The sequence below is a fragment of the Podarcis erhardii genome, assembly GCF_964252035.2.
Source record: "Podarcis erhardii genome assembly, chromosome: 7".
NCBI lineage: Eukaryota > Metazoa > Chordata > Lepidosauria > Squamata > Lacertidae > Podarcis > Podarcis erhardii.
Window position 1 is genome coordinate 76,080,034 of NC_138511.1, and position 17,963 is coordinate 76,097,996.

At 45.6% G+C, this 17,963-nt stretch overlaps 1 protein-coding gene across 1 annotated transcript in view; it reads left to right on the forward strand.

Moving 5' to 3' along the window:
* Positions 1-14,307, forward strand: part of LOC309345975 (uncharacterized protein) — a 38,400-nt gene extending 24,093 nt beyond the window's left edge. The window contains exons 14-21 of the mRNA XM_081869513.1: positions 4,732-4,782; positions 5,836-5,895; positions 7,434-7,469; positions 9,405-9,437; positions 11,216-11,251; positions 12,054-12,086; positions 12,350-12,382; positions 14,027-14,307. Of these exons, the coding sequence (XP_081725639.1) occupies positions 4,732-4,782; positions 5,836-5,895; positions 7,434-7,469; positions 9,405-9,437; positions 11,216-11,251; positions 12,054-12,086; positions 12,350-12,376 (276 nt within the window). The 3' untranslated portion in view covers positions 12,377-12,382; positions 14,027-14,307. The remainder of the gene's footprint in view (positions 1-4,731; positions 4,783-5,835; positions 5,896-7,433; positions 7,470-9,404; positions 9,438-11,215; positions 11,252-12,053; positions 12,087-12,349; positions 12,383-14,026) is intronic.
* Positions 14,308-17,963: the final 3,656 nt, after the last annotated feature.

Below are 17,963 nucleotides of genomic sequence, written 5' to 3' on the forward strand. Positions count from 1 at the left end.
CAGGATGGGTTATTTAAATCATGGACACCCTGGGAAATAGGGACACATGGAGGGTCTGCTGCTTTCAGTACTGGGGGCATGAGCACCAGACATACCAATTGTGTCCTGCAGGAGGGAGGAGCTAAATATATATCAGCTCCCCCCTTGCAGGTCCCCATACAGATTCAAGCTATTTCCACGGTGGGACAGCAGTGTGTGTTTTCTCATTGGAGACAGTGAAAGTGACAGAGATGTTGCTCCATCTATCTTCTCCATGTGCTAGACCTAATAACAGGATACTGGTCCCTGTGCTCTTATTGTTGTGAAGCCAGAAGTCATCCTGAAAGATTCTTGGAAGTCCTATAACATCACCCAAGGAGACCTCAAATGCATTCCAAGTTCTCAGTGTCCTAGGAAATACATAAACTTTAGAAAGGAGGAAGACCTTCCCAGACTGTTTAGGTGAAGGTTTTATCTCCCACAACATAAATGGCCTGGGTATGGTCTGGAGACACATGAAGACTCCACCTAACTGAAGCTAAGCAGATCTGAGTGGGTAATGGGGAGTAAAACTATGGAATCTGCAATCACAGGATGTAATGTTGACCATCAATTTGGATCATTATAAATGGGGAGAAGACAAATACATGGAGGTTAAGGCTATCCATAAATGTTCATCATGATGGCTGTTACATTACCTCAAGTACCAGAGGCCTTATGCCTGTCCTGTAGATGATAGTTGCTGAGGAACTTGAGCAGGAGGCTTCTATTGTCCTCTTGTTCTACATGTGAGGTTCTAATAGTCACCCACTTGGTTGATGTGAAAACAGGATGATAGACATGAAAGGCCTGGGGTATGATCCAACTGACTCTTCATCTATTCTTAGAGAAACTTGCCTTTCTGTAAAGCTCTTTCTTTTTACTTCCTTGTAGGCAATGGCCCCTATGCTAGCTGGTGGTGGAGGTGATGGCGAGGTAGGTGGTGGAGGGGTAAGACACAATCCTTTTTCATTTCAGGGCCATGAAGTCTTGCCATGAAGTCAGAAGTCAATCTGAAGCACCATCACCATCATCCTTATTCTGCACATGACTTGCTTGTTGAGGGAAACCACCATGAAACCATGTGTTTAGCCGACCCCTCCCCTAACCATACTCATGCTCCCTCCTGGTTAGTATGCTGAGCACATGCGTGGAACCTCCAGGACCAGCCCTCAGAAGACAGCAGTACCAAAGTGGTGATGTGGCTTGAATGAGGAACTAGGGCCTGGGAGATTAGAGTTCAAATCCCCATTCTCTCATGAAGCACACTGGATGACAATGTGCCAGTAACAGTCTCTCAGATTACCTGTCTCACATTCTCCTCTAAAACACTGCCTTCCCACATTTGCCTCTCCCTCAGTCCAGATATTCCCATTTTCTCTCCTTTTGGGAGTACCCTTGGTCTGAAAAAAAAAAATCTGTACTGTGGAAGGGGTGTGGGAAGGCAGTGATTTAGAGGAGAATGTCATATGGAAAATGGAGAATTTGTGGAGATACAGGAAGCTTCCTAAGCTCATTAAATGACAGCATGGCTGAGTTCAAGAGAATGGAGCAATGCATATATGGCATGTCTAAATTGGAGTAGTAGAATAGTGGAGTGTGGGAGGTTGGGGTGCATGTCATGTGTGGATCAGTCAATGCTTTCCCCCTCCTTTGTAGGGTGTAATGTCCATGTTTGGAGGTGGCGGTGCTGGCGGCTTAATGGTAAGTATTTCTCCATCACCTTCTCCAATTGGCTGGTGGGAGGCAGCTGGGATAAAGATTTTAAAAATTGCATCAACTAAAGTCACGTGAGGTTGCTCCCTTGTTGAAGCTAAGTCTGTTTGCCCAGAGATATTTACCTGGTGTCCTGGGTATGGTGTGAAGGCAAAAGAAAGAAAGAAAGAAAGAAAGAAAGAAAGAAAGTGTAGGGCTGTTGTTTTTTTAAAAAAATAAGAAAAGAAAAGGGAACAATAAATGCAATGGGATGAAACTGTTCTTTGTGAAACAAACAAGAGTGCTGGCTACCAAGCAGGCCAATAGCAGCCCCCCCCCCTCTCTCTCTCATCCCAGAGTGCTCTCTACATAATAAAACTGTTGTTAAAAAAGCAGCTAAAAATTCCCCAGATTGTTTAAAAACATATATACATAAAATAATCAATAAAATGCATGTAAAATCAGTAAACCCCTTGAGAGATGAATGTAGGCAGCTAGCTTATATGTCTGGGTAGATTTCATGAATTAAAACAATTTTCAGCAGGCATCTGCAACAACATAGCAAGGATGCCTGACTAATGTCAACAGGTTAGGAGTCCCTAACTGAAAATGCTGCTACTCTAAACCAGGCTTCCTCAACCTCGGCCCTCCAGATGTTTTTGGCCTACAACTCCCATGATCCCCAACTAGCAAGACCGGTGGTCAGGGATGATGGGAATTGTAGTCTCAAAACATCTGGGGGGCTGAGGTTGAGGAAGCCTGCTAAACTGTTGACTCCTTATAAAGGTGGAACAAGTATTATGTAGCATTTGTAAAAGTGCTACTAGTTTCACAGTTCTGAACCCATCAGCCAGGGGCCTTAAATAAACTTGTTCCACAACATTAAGGGCTTCATTTAGCAATTGTAGAAATTAAACAATTCTATGATTCTGTGACTCTACAAAGAAATACCAGAAAAGCAGCAACTAAAGAAAGCCCAGATTGGCTGGACTGCTCCACATCATGGCAAGAGATATCGATTTCCTACCCTGGGGAAGACAGCAACTGCTGCACAGTATGTCTAAAATTGAGTAGCGGGGATGCCAAGTGTGTATCATCCAAGAGACGATCAAAAACCTTTCTTTTCCTTTCCTTTGCAGGACATGCTTGGAAATGATGGCGCTAGTAAACTAGCGGTAAGTGCAACATCTGGGGGGCGGTAAGTGTCCAACATCTGGGGGCTGAGGTTGAGGAAGCCTGCTCTAAACTGTTGAGCCGATGTACAGCTTCCAGTCATGTGGTCAGCATGACTAAGCCGCTTCTGGTGAACCAGAGCAGTGCACGGAAATGCCGTTTACCTTTCCACTGTAGCGGTACCAATTTATCTACTTGCACTTCATGCTTTCGAAGTGCTAGGCTGGCAGGAGCAGGGACCGAGCAACGGGAGCTCACCCCGTAGCGGGGATTCGAACCGCCAACCTTCTGATCGGCAAGCCCTAGGCTCTGTGGTTTAACCCACAGCGCCACCTGCGTCCCTATATCTGATATTGTTGTTGTTGTTTAGTTGTGTCCAACTCTTCGTGACCCCATGGACCAGAGCACGCCAGGCACTCCTGTCTTCCACTGCCTGCCGCAGTTTGGTCAGACACATGTTTATAGCTTCGAGAACAGTGTCCAACCATCTCGTCCTCTGTCGTCCCCTTCTCCTTGTGCCCTCAATCTTTCCCAACATCAGGGTCTTTTCCAGGGAGTCTTCTCTTCTCATGAGGTGGCCAAAGTATTGGAGCCTCAGCTTCACGATCTGTCCTTCCAGTGAGCACTCGGGGCTGATTTCCTTAAGAATGGATACATTTGATCTTCTTGCAGTCCATGGGACTCTCAAGAGTCTCCTCCAGCACCATAATTCAAAAGCATCAATTCTTTGGCGATCAGCCTTCTTTATGGTCCAGCTCTCACTTCCATACATCACTACTGGGAAAACCATGGCTTTTACTATACGGACCTTTGTTGGCAAGGTGATGTCTCTGCTTTTTAAATATCTGATATTATCACAGTGCAATTGCATAAAGAGTATGATGAGAGACACCCTGTGCTTTTCAACATACATTTTCCATCCCACTGAGGCTCTTTTAACTGCTGTTGTTTGGGTCTCTGTTCACCTTTCCCAATTTAATTAATTCATGTCTTTGCAAACCACCCTGGGTACGATGACTGAAGGGCAGAATAATAGTAATAGTAATAGTAATAGTAATAGTAATAGTAATAGTAATAGTAATAATACTTTGAAGGCTGACACCACACCATAAAAATGTGAAGTGAACTTTATTTGCCACTTGTAAAAAGGGCTCAATGTTGAGCATGATGACTGAAGGGCAGAATAATAATAATAATAATAATAATAATAATAATAATAATAATAGGCTGTACTAAATGCATGTACAGTGGTACCTTGGTTGTCAAACTTAATCCATTTTGGGAGTCCATTCGACTCCCGGAACTGTTTGAAAACCAAGGTGTGGCTTCCAATTGGCTGCAGGAGATTCATGCACTGTATCTGAAGCCACAGGAGCCACATAGGACATTCAGCTTCCAAAAAACAAACAAACAAACAAACAAACAAAACGTTTGCAAGCCGTAACCCTCAGTTCCGGATTTGCAGCGCTCAGGAGCCAATTTGTTCAGGAGCCAAGCCGTTCAACAACCAAGGTACCATTGTACATGAATTGGTTGAGCCAATGCAGTGTGCATTGTTGGGGGCAGGGCCAGCAGCACAGATCCTATTCCCCTTGTTTATATGTGTGCGAGAAACATGGTGTGAAGAGGAAACAGGGAGGGTGCCATACGTCTGTAAGTCCTTTCAGGAGCCACCATTGGCAGGAGTCCACTTTAGACGGGACAGCACACTGTGGCCCTCAGCTAGTGTCAACTGCAGAAGGCAGGTTTCTTCACCCAATAATGAACCAAATCACACAGTGCACACCCAAGAAGGAGATGTGGACATGTGCATTACAGAAGTTTATGTTTTTCTCCCTGTTGTAGAGCATGATGCCTTCAGGTGGCGGTGGTGATGAAAAGGAAGGTGGCGGCCTGGTAAGGGACTAACCGGTTATGGAGCCAGGAGTTCTTATTAAACATTTGTTCAGACACCATTATTCAGATACTTGTTGCTTCTCCCCAAGCGCATTCTAAGGCTGCAATCCTAACCCCATTCAACTGGGAGTAAGCCCCACTGAATTCAATATGGCTTACTTCTGAGTAGACATTTACTTGTTCAGTGCTACTGAGTTTCTCAAATGTCCTCCAGGAAGGAATGCCTTCTAACCAAGTCACTGCAAAGTAAAAAGCCTACACAAACTCCTTCTGCAAAAAAGAAATAGACACAAAGACTAGCATGGGATGCAAAGAGAGAGCCAACTATGAGGGGTGTGGTTTGCATAAGAAGGGGTGAGGCAAGGGACCCACTGAAACCCTATTGCCTAAGGGGCCACGGAAACCTGGGTCTGACCCTACAAGGTCTGACAACACAGCAGCAGTTACTGATGCAAATGCAACTCCATCATGGGGCAGAGAGCAGATTTCTTGCCTGACAACAAAATACATTGGCACTAACTCCAGGTGTCTGTGGTGGGTTTGGCACCCCCAATAATCTACATAGGCACTATCTCTATGGAGCCCTGAGTGCCTCAGCCCCCTCAATATTTGTAGCAGGGGGGCCAAGCCCCTGCAATGAAGAGGGGAGCTGGCCACCCACCCGATCCCCGCCAACACAGTGACCAGTCCAAGGCCTCCACTGAGGCCCACCACAGACACAGCCCTGGAAACACACCTGTGGCCACAGTAGGCCCCAATGGGGGCCCCATGGCAGATGCAGAGGTTCAGTCACTGCAGTGGCAGCAGAGGACCAGTGGACACGAGGCAGCGGGTGGTGGCTGGTGGTGGCTGAGCATGGAGCCCAGTGTAATGCGCATGTGATGTGTGAGCAATGTCAGGATGTCACATTGCACATGCATGCACCGCTGGACACCCACAATCTGGGGCACAAGTCAGCACCTCTGACAAAATATAAAATCATATAGGATATGCCCAAGATGGAGGCACCAAAATCAGTGTTAGAGAAGAATTCTGTGTTTTCCTTTTCTTTAGGGCCTAATGGCTTTGCTTGGAGGAGGAGGAGGAGGAGGAGGAGGAGGAGCTGCGTTATCGGTAAGATGCCTTCCATTACATGGACTATGAAGACAATAGTTTTATCGCAGAATGAATGCCCTTCCTAAGTAATAATGTTGGCTCCTCCCAATATCTTTCCCCCAGTTACTTTGTGCTCTGTTAATGAGTATACAATGTGCACAACAAACTTCTCTATCCTGGCTGGCACACCTATAGAAAAACATGAAATGGCCTCAGGAGTGAACATTTGTAAGTAAGTTTCAGAAGGCACTTAGGTTGTCTTTGCTAAATGTATTAGGTGACTAACAAACTGAATAAATTAACAAAACAACAACAAGAAATCCTGAAAAGTTGGATGCAAGGTTCTTCTCCGGCCATCAGCTAAGCGACTTCCCATTTTACTCTATTTCGTGTATGTGTTAGGGGGTCCAGAGCATAGCCCCTGCAGAAATGGGGAGTCTCCCGCATGCCCCTTCAGGCTATGTGTCTAGTCCTGAGAATGCAGAAAACTGGAGATAGATACTGTCAGGGGCTCAGGAGCAGAGGCACAGGGAAGAGAGGAAATGGAGAGCGAAGGGGAAGAATCTGAGGGCAGCGTAGGAGAAGATGACAGTGGCCCGAGAGATTCCATGAGCCTCTCCAGCGAATCAGAAGATTCACAGAAGGGGGTGCCGGTGGCCAGGGCAAGGGGGGTCCAAAAGGGGACACTCCAGAAGCAAGGGGCCAGCGGGGACTCCCAGAGCAGCAGTTGGAGATCAGGACCAGCTTCCCCACCAGAGCGTAGTGGGGGGGGAAGAGTCCCAGAGCTCGGGGCCAGCGTCTCCCCCAGCAGGGAGAGAAGATGAGTCAGGGCTGACCACGCCTCCATCGGAGAGTCAGGGAACGGAGGGGAGGCCAGGTCCAGCTAGCCTCCCGGAAGAGGGAAGTAGTGACAGAAGCAGTGTAACGGTCAGGAGGAAGGTCACTGGGTTGGCGCGAGAGCCAAGTTCAAATGTACAGGCGCGCGGGACAGCAGAGAACCTGGATTGGGAACCAGGTCCTAAAGCCCGCCGGAGGCAGGGGGAGGAGTCAGGGGACTCAGCGTCAGAAGAGTCCAGAAAGGGGAATGCCCCAGCAGACAGGAGGACCCAGAGGAGGAGAGAGCAGAGGAAGAGGTGGAGCAGGTCTAGAGTCTTAAACTGGTGTCAGAGGGGAGGAGATTCAGACGGAGCTTCGGCGGTCTAGGGTTTAAGACGTAGAGCTGCGCGCCACGGTTTTTGAAATAGAGACTGAACTTCAATAAAGACTTTTGTATATAACAACGACCTGGCGTTGGTCCTCTGTGAGCTGGGACTTCGGGCAGCTCTGACAGATACATTTACAGCAGGCATGTCCAACTGGTCAGTCACGCTCCACCTGTCATCCTCACCCCAAAAAGCTCAACAACTCTGGTCAATCCAATGGATAGATCACTGCCAGTTTTTTAATAGCTGGAGTAGATCGCAGTCTCTTGGGAGTTGGACGTGCCTGATTTACAGCGTGGGGTGTTATATGTCCATCAGCCAGAGAAAGATTAATGCCTTTTCTTCCTTTTGTAGAGTCTAATGTCGATGTTTGGAAATGGCGGTGGTGCAGTAAGACATTTTCCATTACCTTCTCCCATCCCCCCCCCTCATTTTTTGGGTGGTGGGAGGAGGGGCAGTCAGAATTAATCCTAAAATGTAACTGACACCTGTATGGTGAGGCATGTTGCATCATTGCAAAACATGCCCTTCAGTTGAGATTTCTGCATTGCACAGTGTTGGGCATTGCACAGTGTTGGGCTTCCAATTCTACAATTCTATGAATCCATGATTCTATGAATCCTTACAGACAGTAAGGACAGTTTGGGGCCTGGTAGCCTACAAGCTACTTACCGTATTTTTCGCTCCATAAGGCGCACCAGACTATAGGGCGCACCTAGTTTTTAGGGGGGGGGGGAATAAAAAATTTTCCCCTCCCCAAAGGGCAAAGAAGCCAAGACAGCCAGCGGGATCCATCCCGCTGGCTATCTTGGCTTCCTTGTTAGCTGCGTGCAATCTCTCCAGAAGCCAAAACAGGGAGTGGGGTGGATCCCACTCGCTGTCTTGGCTTTGTTTTTAGCCGTGGGGATGGGGCGGGAGAAGCCCGAGCTTCCCCTGACCCCAGCCCCCAGAACAGGTCCGGGATCGCCGGCAAGGTTGCGCCAGAGCTTGCGGGGCTGGGGGTGCACTCTGAAGGCTTGCAGATAGCTGCCTGAAGCCCGGGGAGTGCAGCGGGAGTTGGCGCTGCGCTCCCTGGACTTCAGGCTTCAGGCTGCTATCTGCAAGCCTTCGGAGCATGGGGGAACTCCTGCTATGCTCTGAAGGCTTGCCGATAGCTGCCTGAAGCCTGGAGAGTGAGAGGGGTTGGTGCACACTGACCCCTCTCGCTCTGCAGGCTTCAGCGAAAGCAACGCGAAGCCTCCAGAGCGCGGAGGGAGTGCTCCCTCTGCGCTTCGGAGGCTTCCTGTTGCTATCGCTGAAGCCAAGGAGCCTGCATTCGCTCCATAGGACGCACACACATTTCCCCTTCCCCAAATATGGTACTTCCATGTCTGTAGCACGTTAAGTATACTCTTTTCGGCTCTGCTGTTCCTCCCCACCCTCGGTATTTCTTGGGTAACCATGCTCCTTTCCCCACGACCACCCCTTCCCCTATTGTTCCTGTTTTACCCAATCCACAATAGTAATGATTTTAATTCTGTGAGAATCACTGCAGCTATCATTCTTCAAAAGAAGTGGCCACGCCAGCAAACTGCATTCAGTTTTGGCAGAAAATGAAAATGTTTTGTTTTCCTTTGTTTTTAAATCAAACTTCAAAGAAGGAAAACCACTGGATGTATCTGTGTACAGGTCGGCTGACTTAATCTACACTAGTTGCCGGCAAATTTCATCCTCATATGTGAAAATGAAAAATAAGCTATTATTAGATCCCCCATTATAGTGAATGAGGAGAAAACAGACTTGTTTTTAACAAACCTTATTTCATTATTGAGAGTCTAATCATATAGGAAAGAAACAGAGAGGCTCTGAAACACATCAGGCTTCTTCCCAAAATCTACAGATACAAGTTGCCTCTTCTATCTAGTGCACACGCCTAACATTTACAGCCCACCTTTCTTCAAGTTGCTCATGCTGAATAGTATAGGAAGACTGAAGTCACCACTTCTGGTTCCAATAACTGTTTGCCCTCTAGATGCAACCCGAATTTGACAGCTGAAGCAAGTACTTCAGCCTGGTAGCATGGTCAGCTCTGATCCTTTATTACTATTTCATTGGATTCCCAGCTCTAGTCTCTCCTGATTCTCCATTCCAGTTTTGAGGTTGGCCCTTTCATTACTATCCAAATGGCTCAAGAAACAGATGTACCTTCTGAACAAGCAAAGGGCCGTATTTTATGTCCCTTATATTCCTTTGGTGCCTCATCTGCTCCCATTCTATTGGCATGATTGATCTCGAGAGGAAGAAAACACTCCTGGCTAATATGTTCCCTATCTCTTTTCATTGCAGGCTGGAGCAGAGAAACAAGAGGCAAGAGGAAAGGTGAGACACTCTTAAGAGTCACTTCCCTTAGTTTCAGGCCCATCATAATGGATTTGAGGAGTGGAGATTCATACACACAAGAAACTACTTGGAGAAATTAATGGAATATACACACTTCCTGTGCATGCAGTTCCCCCCCAATATGCCTTTGTTTACATTAGTTGCTCTAATATGCACATGTGTGTGTGTTCATTTCATTTGCACTTTTTACAAAGCAAACAAGCACATTCCTTGGTAAAAGAATTGCATCGCATAATTCAGAGAAGTGTGGATTTTGAAGGGTAGCTGTTTATTGCTTGTTTATTGGTCCATGAAATTTGAATTAGATAGGTTTGCCTGAAAATGTGAACCAAATGAATTTCTCCCTCTCCCTTCCACAACGGAGACCCTTAAATGAGACAAGGTGTAGCCTGGCTATTGCAGGAGGAGGTGAGAAATCTGATTCCTTTCTCATTTTAAGGCCAGCCTCCCCAGCTCACATTTTCTGAAGCAAGACGCAAACCAAAACACAGCCATCCCCCAAAATGTGGACGTCACATTTTGCAATGCAGTTATCCCACATGCATGGTGGAAGTGTGCCTAAGAATGCATCTACTACTGAAAGCAGCATACAAAATTGGAGAAAATTGGTTTCCAAAAATGCGAACTGGGGAAATTGCATAGGAAAACAATGTATATTAGGAGAAATTAGCTGCAAATTGCTGGTGGTGCATTTTCATGAGCACTTTCAATAGTAGTAGTTGCAAACCGATGTGGACATATGGAAAATTGAACTTCCTATGCAAAAAATGAGGAACTGAAATGGACAGAGTTGCCCATGCCAAATTGCAGATCATGTTGGCTTGCAGAAGAGAGCAGGAAAGGAGAAAGCATGCAGAGCAGCCTCACTTTTCCTAGTTCAAGGATGGGAAAACCTTTTCAGTCCTAGGCAACTTTCCAGGGGCCACATGCAGTGGTGCACAGTGCCAGAGATAAAGGTGGGCAGAGCAACCAATGTTAATTTTACCTTTGTATACGAAGCTGATGGAATATGCAGAACTTGATAAACTGCCTGGGAAGATCAGATATCTACAAGATCAAAAGTTCATCGAGGACTGGGGAAAATTAACTGAATACTGGGGATGTATAAGTGATAATGGAATAACATTAGTGGCATTTAAAGAAGCTCTGTAATAGCATAAGAAATATTGTAAAAAAGCAAAATAGAAGAGGGGGGTAGGTTTAAAGGCAATACCAAAATCTGGAAATGTGTATTTTAAAAAATTAGAATTTGGATGATTGGCAGAGAAGCCGAAGGAAGTCAAAACCGAAAAGTTTAATAGAAATAGCAATGTGGTATGAATATATGGAAAATTAATAATATATATATATTTTTTAAAAAGTACCTTTGTATAGGAAGCTGGTTTCTGCGTGCATATACTCCTCCCTGTCCTTCATCCAGGCATACAAAATGCATCACCAGAGTTAAAGGACACATGGCAGCCAGGCAAAAAAAATTGAGGTGCAAATTAGATGGGTGTGGCCTGGGGAGAATTTGGAAGGACAGATAGAGAGGTGGGGGGGCAGTGGTGGAGTTTAATGCTCCGGCACCCAGGGCAGAGAGCAGGCGTGGGTGTGGCTGGCATGCACCCCGGGGGCTTCTGAACAAGCAAAGGGGCGTATTTTCTATCCCTTATATTTCTTTGGTGCCCCATATGCCCTCATTCTATTGGCATGATTGGTCTTGAGAGGAAGAAAACACTCCTGGCTAATATGTTCCCTATCTCTTTTCATTGCAGGCTGGAGCAAACAAGAATAAAAAGGCAGGAGGAAGGGTAAGACACTCTCAAGAGTCATCTCCCTTACTTTCAGACCAATCGTAATGGATTTGAGATGGAGTGGAGATTCATACACACGTCCATATGCATTTCTCCAAGAAACTACTTGGAGAAATTAATGGAATATACACACTTCCTTTGCATGCAGTTTTCCCCAATATGCCTTTGTGTACATTAGTTGCTCTAATATGCACATGTGTGTGTGTTCATTTCATTTGCACTTTTTACAAAGCAAACAAGCACATTCCTTGGTAGAAGAATTGCATCGCATAATTCAGAGAAGTGCGGATTTTGAAGGGTAGCTGTTTATTGCAAGTTTATTGTTCCGTGAAATATGCTTATACTCCTCCATGTCCTTCATCCAGGCATACAAAATGCGCCACCAGTGTTAAAGGACATGTGGCAGCCAGGCAAAAAAATTTGAGGTGCAAATTAGAGGCAGTGAGGGGTGTGGTCTGGGGAGAATTTGGAAGGACAGAGAGAGAGGTGGGGGGGGAGTGGCAGAGCTTCATGCTCTGGCACTGGGGGTGGAAAGCAGGCGGGGGCGTGGCTGGCGTGCGTCCCGGAGGCGTGGTGCGCCACCTGCAGGGGTGTGGCATGCCATCTGTGGGGGCATGGTGCCCAGCATGGGGGGGGGGGCGGCCGCTCCCCTGCCCCCCCTTGCTCTGCCAGTGGGGGGGGGCACATTTGGCCTCCAGGCCTGAGGTTCAGCACCTTCCTTACTTGTCAGGACCAAAGCCAATGTTTCCATTCTTCTTGCAAGCCTGGAAATAATTATGGCTTATTTTCTTCTTTTTAGGGTGCCGGTGGCAATAGACAACAAGGGAGAAGGGTGAGTACATATCATGGGAATAGCATCAGTTCTTCCAGAAGTGCTCCAGGGAACCTGCTTAGGCCTTTTCACATGTTTTGTGCAGGATTGCTGTGAGCAATGCCAGGGAGCAAAGCTTGTGCCACTGGCCCCGCCCCAACGCCACACCTTCCCACTGGCCCCGCCCCTTTGGTGCATAGAGCTGCTCAGATGTGGCTGGGACCCCTATGTCTATTCTGGGGCATATTCTTTCGGTTGTTTGAATTTCTGACTTTGCATTGCAGAAGTGGAAAAAGCCACAGCAGCAGTAAAGTCATGTGAGTATCAAATATGCCTATTATGGCATTGCCTCTTCCTTTCTCCTTGTGATGTATCATAGAATTCAAAGGGGACCCAAGGGCCACCTAGTCCAATGCCCTGCAAATCAGGAAGTACAGTTAAATAAGCCCAGGTGGATGGCCCTCCAACCTCTATTTAAAAACTTCCAGTGAAAATTTGCTCAGTAAGAATTGGGCAACTACCGTATTTTTCACCCTATAGGGTGCACCGGCCCATAGGGCACACCTAGTTTTTTTTGGGGGGGGAATAAAGGGAAAAAAATTATCCCCCCCAAAAAACTAGGTGCACCCTATGGGCCGGTGCGCCCTATAGGGCGAAAAATACAGTAGTATAGGGCTCCCAAGGCTTGCGGATAGCTTCCTGAAGCCTGGAGAGCGAGAGGGGTCGGTGCGCACCAACCCCTCTCACTCTCCAGGCTTCAGCAAAAGCCTGCATTCGCCCCATAGGACGCACACACATTTCCCCTTCATTTTTGGAGGGGAAAAAGTGCGTCCTATAGGGCGAAAAATACGGTAATTAGGTTTGTTCTTTTAGAACTGCTGATTTTGATACATTTCATGCCTACTCATTTATCATTTTTAAATTTATTTTGTGGCCAAGGTTTTAAAAACTAACATTGCACTCCTATGCATATCTACTCAGGAGTAAGCTCCATTGAGTGGAACATAGGAAGCTACCTTATACTGACTCAGGTCATTGGTCTATGTAGTTCTCAGTATCATTCGAGAAGGCAGAGGGCCTTCTCAGCAGTGGCACCTTCCCTGTGGGACACCCTCCCATCAGTTGTCAAGGAGATAAAGAACTACACAACTTTTAGGAGACATGCGAAGGCAGTCCTGTATCAGGAAGTTTTTTTTTAATTTTTGACATTTTATTATGTTTTTATATCTTGATGGAAGATGACCAGAATGGCTGGGGGAACCCAGCCAGATGGGTGAGGTATTGTTGTTGTTGTTGTTGTTGTTGTTATTTACCAACTGACAGCAGCTTTCCAGGATTTCTGATGGGGTTATGTCCCAGCTGGGAACTTTTGCATTCAAGGCATGTGTTCTACCATTGAGCTGTGGCCCTCCTGCATTGACAGCCCTGAAGAGTCTAGAGTAGAGATGCAGTGCTGCTTCTGTGCATTCATTTGCCTGTAAGATGAAGGGCCCCAAAAGCTCTCTCTTGGAGGATGAGATTTGACCTCATGATCTGTTCACTCCAGGTCATAGCTGCCAACTAGTGGGGGGACTTGGCTGTGGGTTCCAACAGTGCAGGTTCCGACGTAACTTCCGGTTTCTACTGAAAGTCACACTGGAAGCCCAACGTGACTTCCAAGGCAACGTCGGAGGCCCTGCCAGGCTTCTGACACAACTTCCGGTACAAACCAAAGTCACATTGGAAGTTTTGGACATGATCGCCAAGGCCCCGTGAGGCCTCAGACGTGATCTCAGAAGCCAGGCCTCAGAAGCACCTCAGTAGCTTGCTGATTAATGTGATGTTGTGACATCATGACTTCACAACGTCATGTTACGTCATGGATGCCATTGGGCACCCATAACCTAGGGCCCAAGTTGGCACCCCTACATTTTTTGCAGTCATTTTCTTTTATGACTTCTTCCCCTCTCGTCTTTTTCCAGGATGTCTGAAATAGCCCAGAGCAAGAGCTAACAGATCAGAAACCGAAGGAGCTAATTGGGACACCAGCTGGCACACCTTTCTCCCTTCCTCCAGAAAGACAAGAAACCTACGTACATGTCTGCAAAATTAACAGAGTCCATTCCATCAAAGAAAACAGAACATTCGACCTAAACAAATCTTGGTTTAGGGGTGATTTTACTTTGGTGTCTTTAATTAACTATTCCGTTGTCCTTGGTCCTGGAAAATATTTCATGCAAATAAAACTGAAACCCCAATTGCACAGACATGGTTCTTAATTTGTTTTATTGAGGAGTAGACGATGAGCCTTGATTGTACTCCTAAATCTCGATTTTCATGAAGGTTGTCTTATTCTCTCTGCTACAGCTGTACCATTGCTAGAAAAGATAGCTGCTCACTCCTCTTCTGCTGAGCTGTAGTGCCACCAGTAGGCAGCAGGCAGTAATGTACCGTATTTTTTGCTCTATAAGACACACCAGACCACAAGACGCACCTAGTTTTTGGAGGAGGAAAACAAGAAAAGAAAAAATTCTGAATCTCAGAAGCCAGAACAGCAAAAGGGATCGCTGCGCAGTGAAAGCAGCAATCCCTCTTGCTGTTCTGGCTTCTGGGATAGCTGCGCAGCCTGCATTCGCTCCATAAGACGCACACACATTTCCCCTTACTTTTTAGGAAGGAAAAAGTGAGTCTTAAAGAGCAAAAAATATGGTACTTACCATTTCTTCTCTTTTCACTTTTAATTTGTATACAGTACCTCCTTTTTATACTACTATGCCCAAGGTGGTTTACAGCAAGAAAATAAACAACGAAGAACATGCACCTTATAATAATCTGATCCGATACAGAAAGTCATAATAAAATATATCTTTAAAATGGAATGACTTATATCAAATAAAGTAATATCCAGTGATTGATTAGAATATAATAGTACACAATAAAATTAACTCTCAAAACATCAGCAAATAATAATTAAGAATAAATTCACTCTTAACCATTACAATAAATAAGTAATAAACTGTGATCAATAAAAGCAACTGCAAGTCACAATGGATAAAATACCACAATACGTACAAAACCATGTACAAGGATCAAATCGAGGCACAAAAATACAAAACTTACAGAATTATTAGAAAAATTATAACATTACCGGCACAGACAGTGTCAGGAGACACAAGTGACCAATAGTGTTGTCTTGGCAAGCCTGATGAGTGCAAGCAAATTCTTGGGTTAAGCATAGTTGCTTTCTATCCCCCCCCCTCCCCATTTCTGCATCAGTTTTCTCTTTTTAAGTCCTAATGAAAATCCACCAGCATCTTTGTGCTCCTGATATGCACATCTCTGTATGCAATGTTGTCTAACATATACATTATTTGCATAGTAATTCCCCGCAGTCTAATGCATTTTGACATGGTTTCTTCTTCTTCTAATATCTGCATTCTAATGCACACTTTACCCACATTATATGCATTTCTGTACACACCACTTGGCTGAAAAGCTGTGTTGCAAAATTCTGAGAGGTGTGGATTTCAAAGGACATCTTGTTTCAGAAAATGTGAATTAAGTAGGTTCCTGCACAAAAGTTAGGCTGGAAAGAAACATTCCATTGTAGCTAATATAATAGGTGGTGTGGTGTGGGAGAGTGCTCACAACAGTTTCGCTAGTTTTCAAATGTGCCCCAAGAGATTGGTGAACCGTAGTCTAGACCACCAGTCCTGATACTTCATATTTATTTTATTTCATTAAAATTGTATGCTTCTGGATATATGAAAACCCCCTCAAAGTAGTTCATTGTCATGAATTGGCTGGAAGCCCCAGGGGTAAACAGTTCAGAGCCAGGGGTCTGTGTGGTCAGAAGGACAATAGGAAGCAGACTGCAAAGAGGATGTGTTGGAAGCTGAAGAGGTAAAAGGGTTTAGTGGGCAAGAAGAGTCTGTGGCAGAGAGCAGTTCAGAATCAGAGCTAGAAGCAGAGGCTGGAGAAGAGGGGGCCAAGTGGCAGAGATGACATGGCTGCTGAATAAGCCAGGGTGTCTCCCCCTCCTGCTGTGACTTCCTGTTCTCTCCCAGAACTAGAAGAGGTACGGAGAAGGCCAAGCAAAGGCAGGCACTGCAACAGAGATGACCTGAATGACAAGCTTGGTGGATCAGGAGAATGCTGTGGATGTAATGTATCTTGATTTCAGTAAGGCTTTTGACAAATCCCCTATGATATTCTTGCAGAGACGCTGGTAAAATGTGGGCTTGACGAGGTAACCGTTAGGTGAATTTGTAATTTGATTGACCTGGGGGAAAAGTGACAAGTGAGGTGCTGCAGGGTTTGGTCCTGGGCCCATTGTTGTTCAACATCTTTCCAAATTGAAGAGATGCAATAAATTTGCAGATGCTACTGACCTTGCACCAGGAGTGATGAAAACTTGATGCCTAGCTTAGACTAGTCATTAAAACAAACAAAAAACCAATTTTAGCGTATTTGAGATTTATTTATTTTTTAAAGTTTTTGCCAGTCATCAGGGTATTAATTAGGGCAGTTCATATTGTCTGTACAAAGACAAGAAAATCAGTTCATGTTATAGCGATTATCCCGATTGTATTAGCATTGGTTTTGTGATTCAGTTTTTGTCTGATCGGCTTAGGGCAAGCAGTGTAGGAAGAGTGTACAAGAGAGTAGGGAGCCTTTGTCAATGTGGCAGAGATCTTCAGTGTATCTTCAGATCTTCAGAGATCTTCAGTATTAAGGCGCCTGGAAATAAGAACGTAAATAATTAGTCACATAAACATCCCCAATGAGGTAAGGCTGCATAAGGGCTAGGGACCCCTGATCATTGGCTATGATGGGTGGAGCTGATAGAAGTTGGAGTTTAACAACGTCTGAAGGGCCATATGTTCTCTGTCCCTGATCTAAAGCTAAAAGCTTTTAAAGGGTAAAGAGTAAAGGGACCCCTGACCATTAGGTCCAGTCGTGGCCAACTCTGGGGTTGCAGCGCTCATCTCGCTTTATTGGCCGAGGGAGCCGGCGTACAGCTTCCTGGTCATGTGGCCAGCATGACCAAGCCGCTTCTGGCGAACCAGAGCAGCACACGGAAACGCCATTTACCTTTCCCCTGGAGTGGTTCCTATTTATCTACTTGCACTTGACATACTTTCAAACTGCTAGGAGCTCACCCCGTTGTGGGGATTCGAACCACCAACCTTCTGATCGGCAAGTCCTAGGCTATGCGGTTTAACCCACAGCACCACCCATGTCCCTTAGCGCCACCAAATTAACAAAGTACAATCCTATACATCAAGGATAAAGATTCTATGGCCCTGGAGAAGCTGTCAAACTCCAACTTTCATCAGCCTCATGTTACATGGTCAATGGCCAGGAATGAGGGCCACAGGTTCCCCAGCTAAACATGTACATGAGTTCACTGGGGCTTACTCCTAGGTAGGAATGAATCGGTCTTGGTTTCTCATCTCCTCCCACCTTCCCAATCCTCGAGAAAATTATTCAGCATTTTCATCTTTCCAATCTTAAATTCAGTTCTCCACATTGTATTGGAAATACATAGAAGAATATTGTGATCATGACGAGATACATGGCCTCCAACAATTATCTATTTGTTGCCTTATTGGGCGTCTGTGTAGGGATCTGAATCTGCTTGGTTAGCCATTGCAATATTTTGGTCCTTTTTTAGTACATCTTTTAAGGAATTAATTTTATATGGGAATGTTCCATGTCATAAGATGGCATGTAGGCTTTTATGTCAAGGCTACAAAACAGCCTTGGGTCCATGAGACCAGCAGGGCAGAGCTAACCAGTTCTTTTTTGTTAGCTCATTGTTTAGCAGTTTCAGAGCCGTGGGAATGAGAATGACTAAGCTGTGATGGAAGTCCTACACTGATACTGGAAAAGGACAGCTTACCAGTCCTTTGGTAT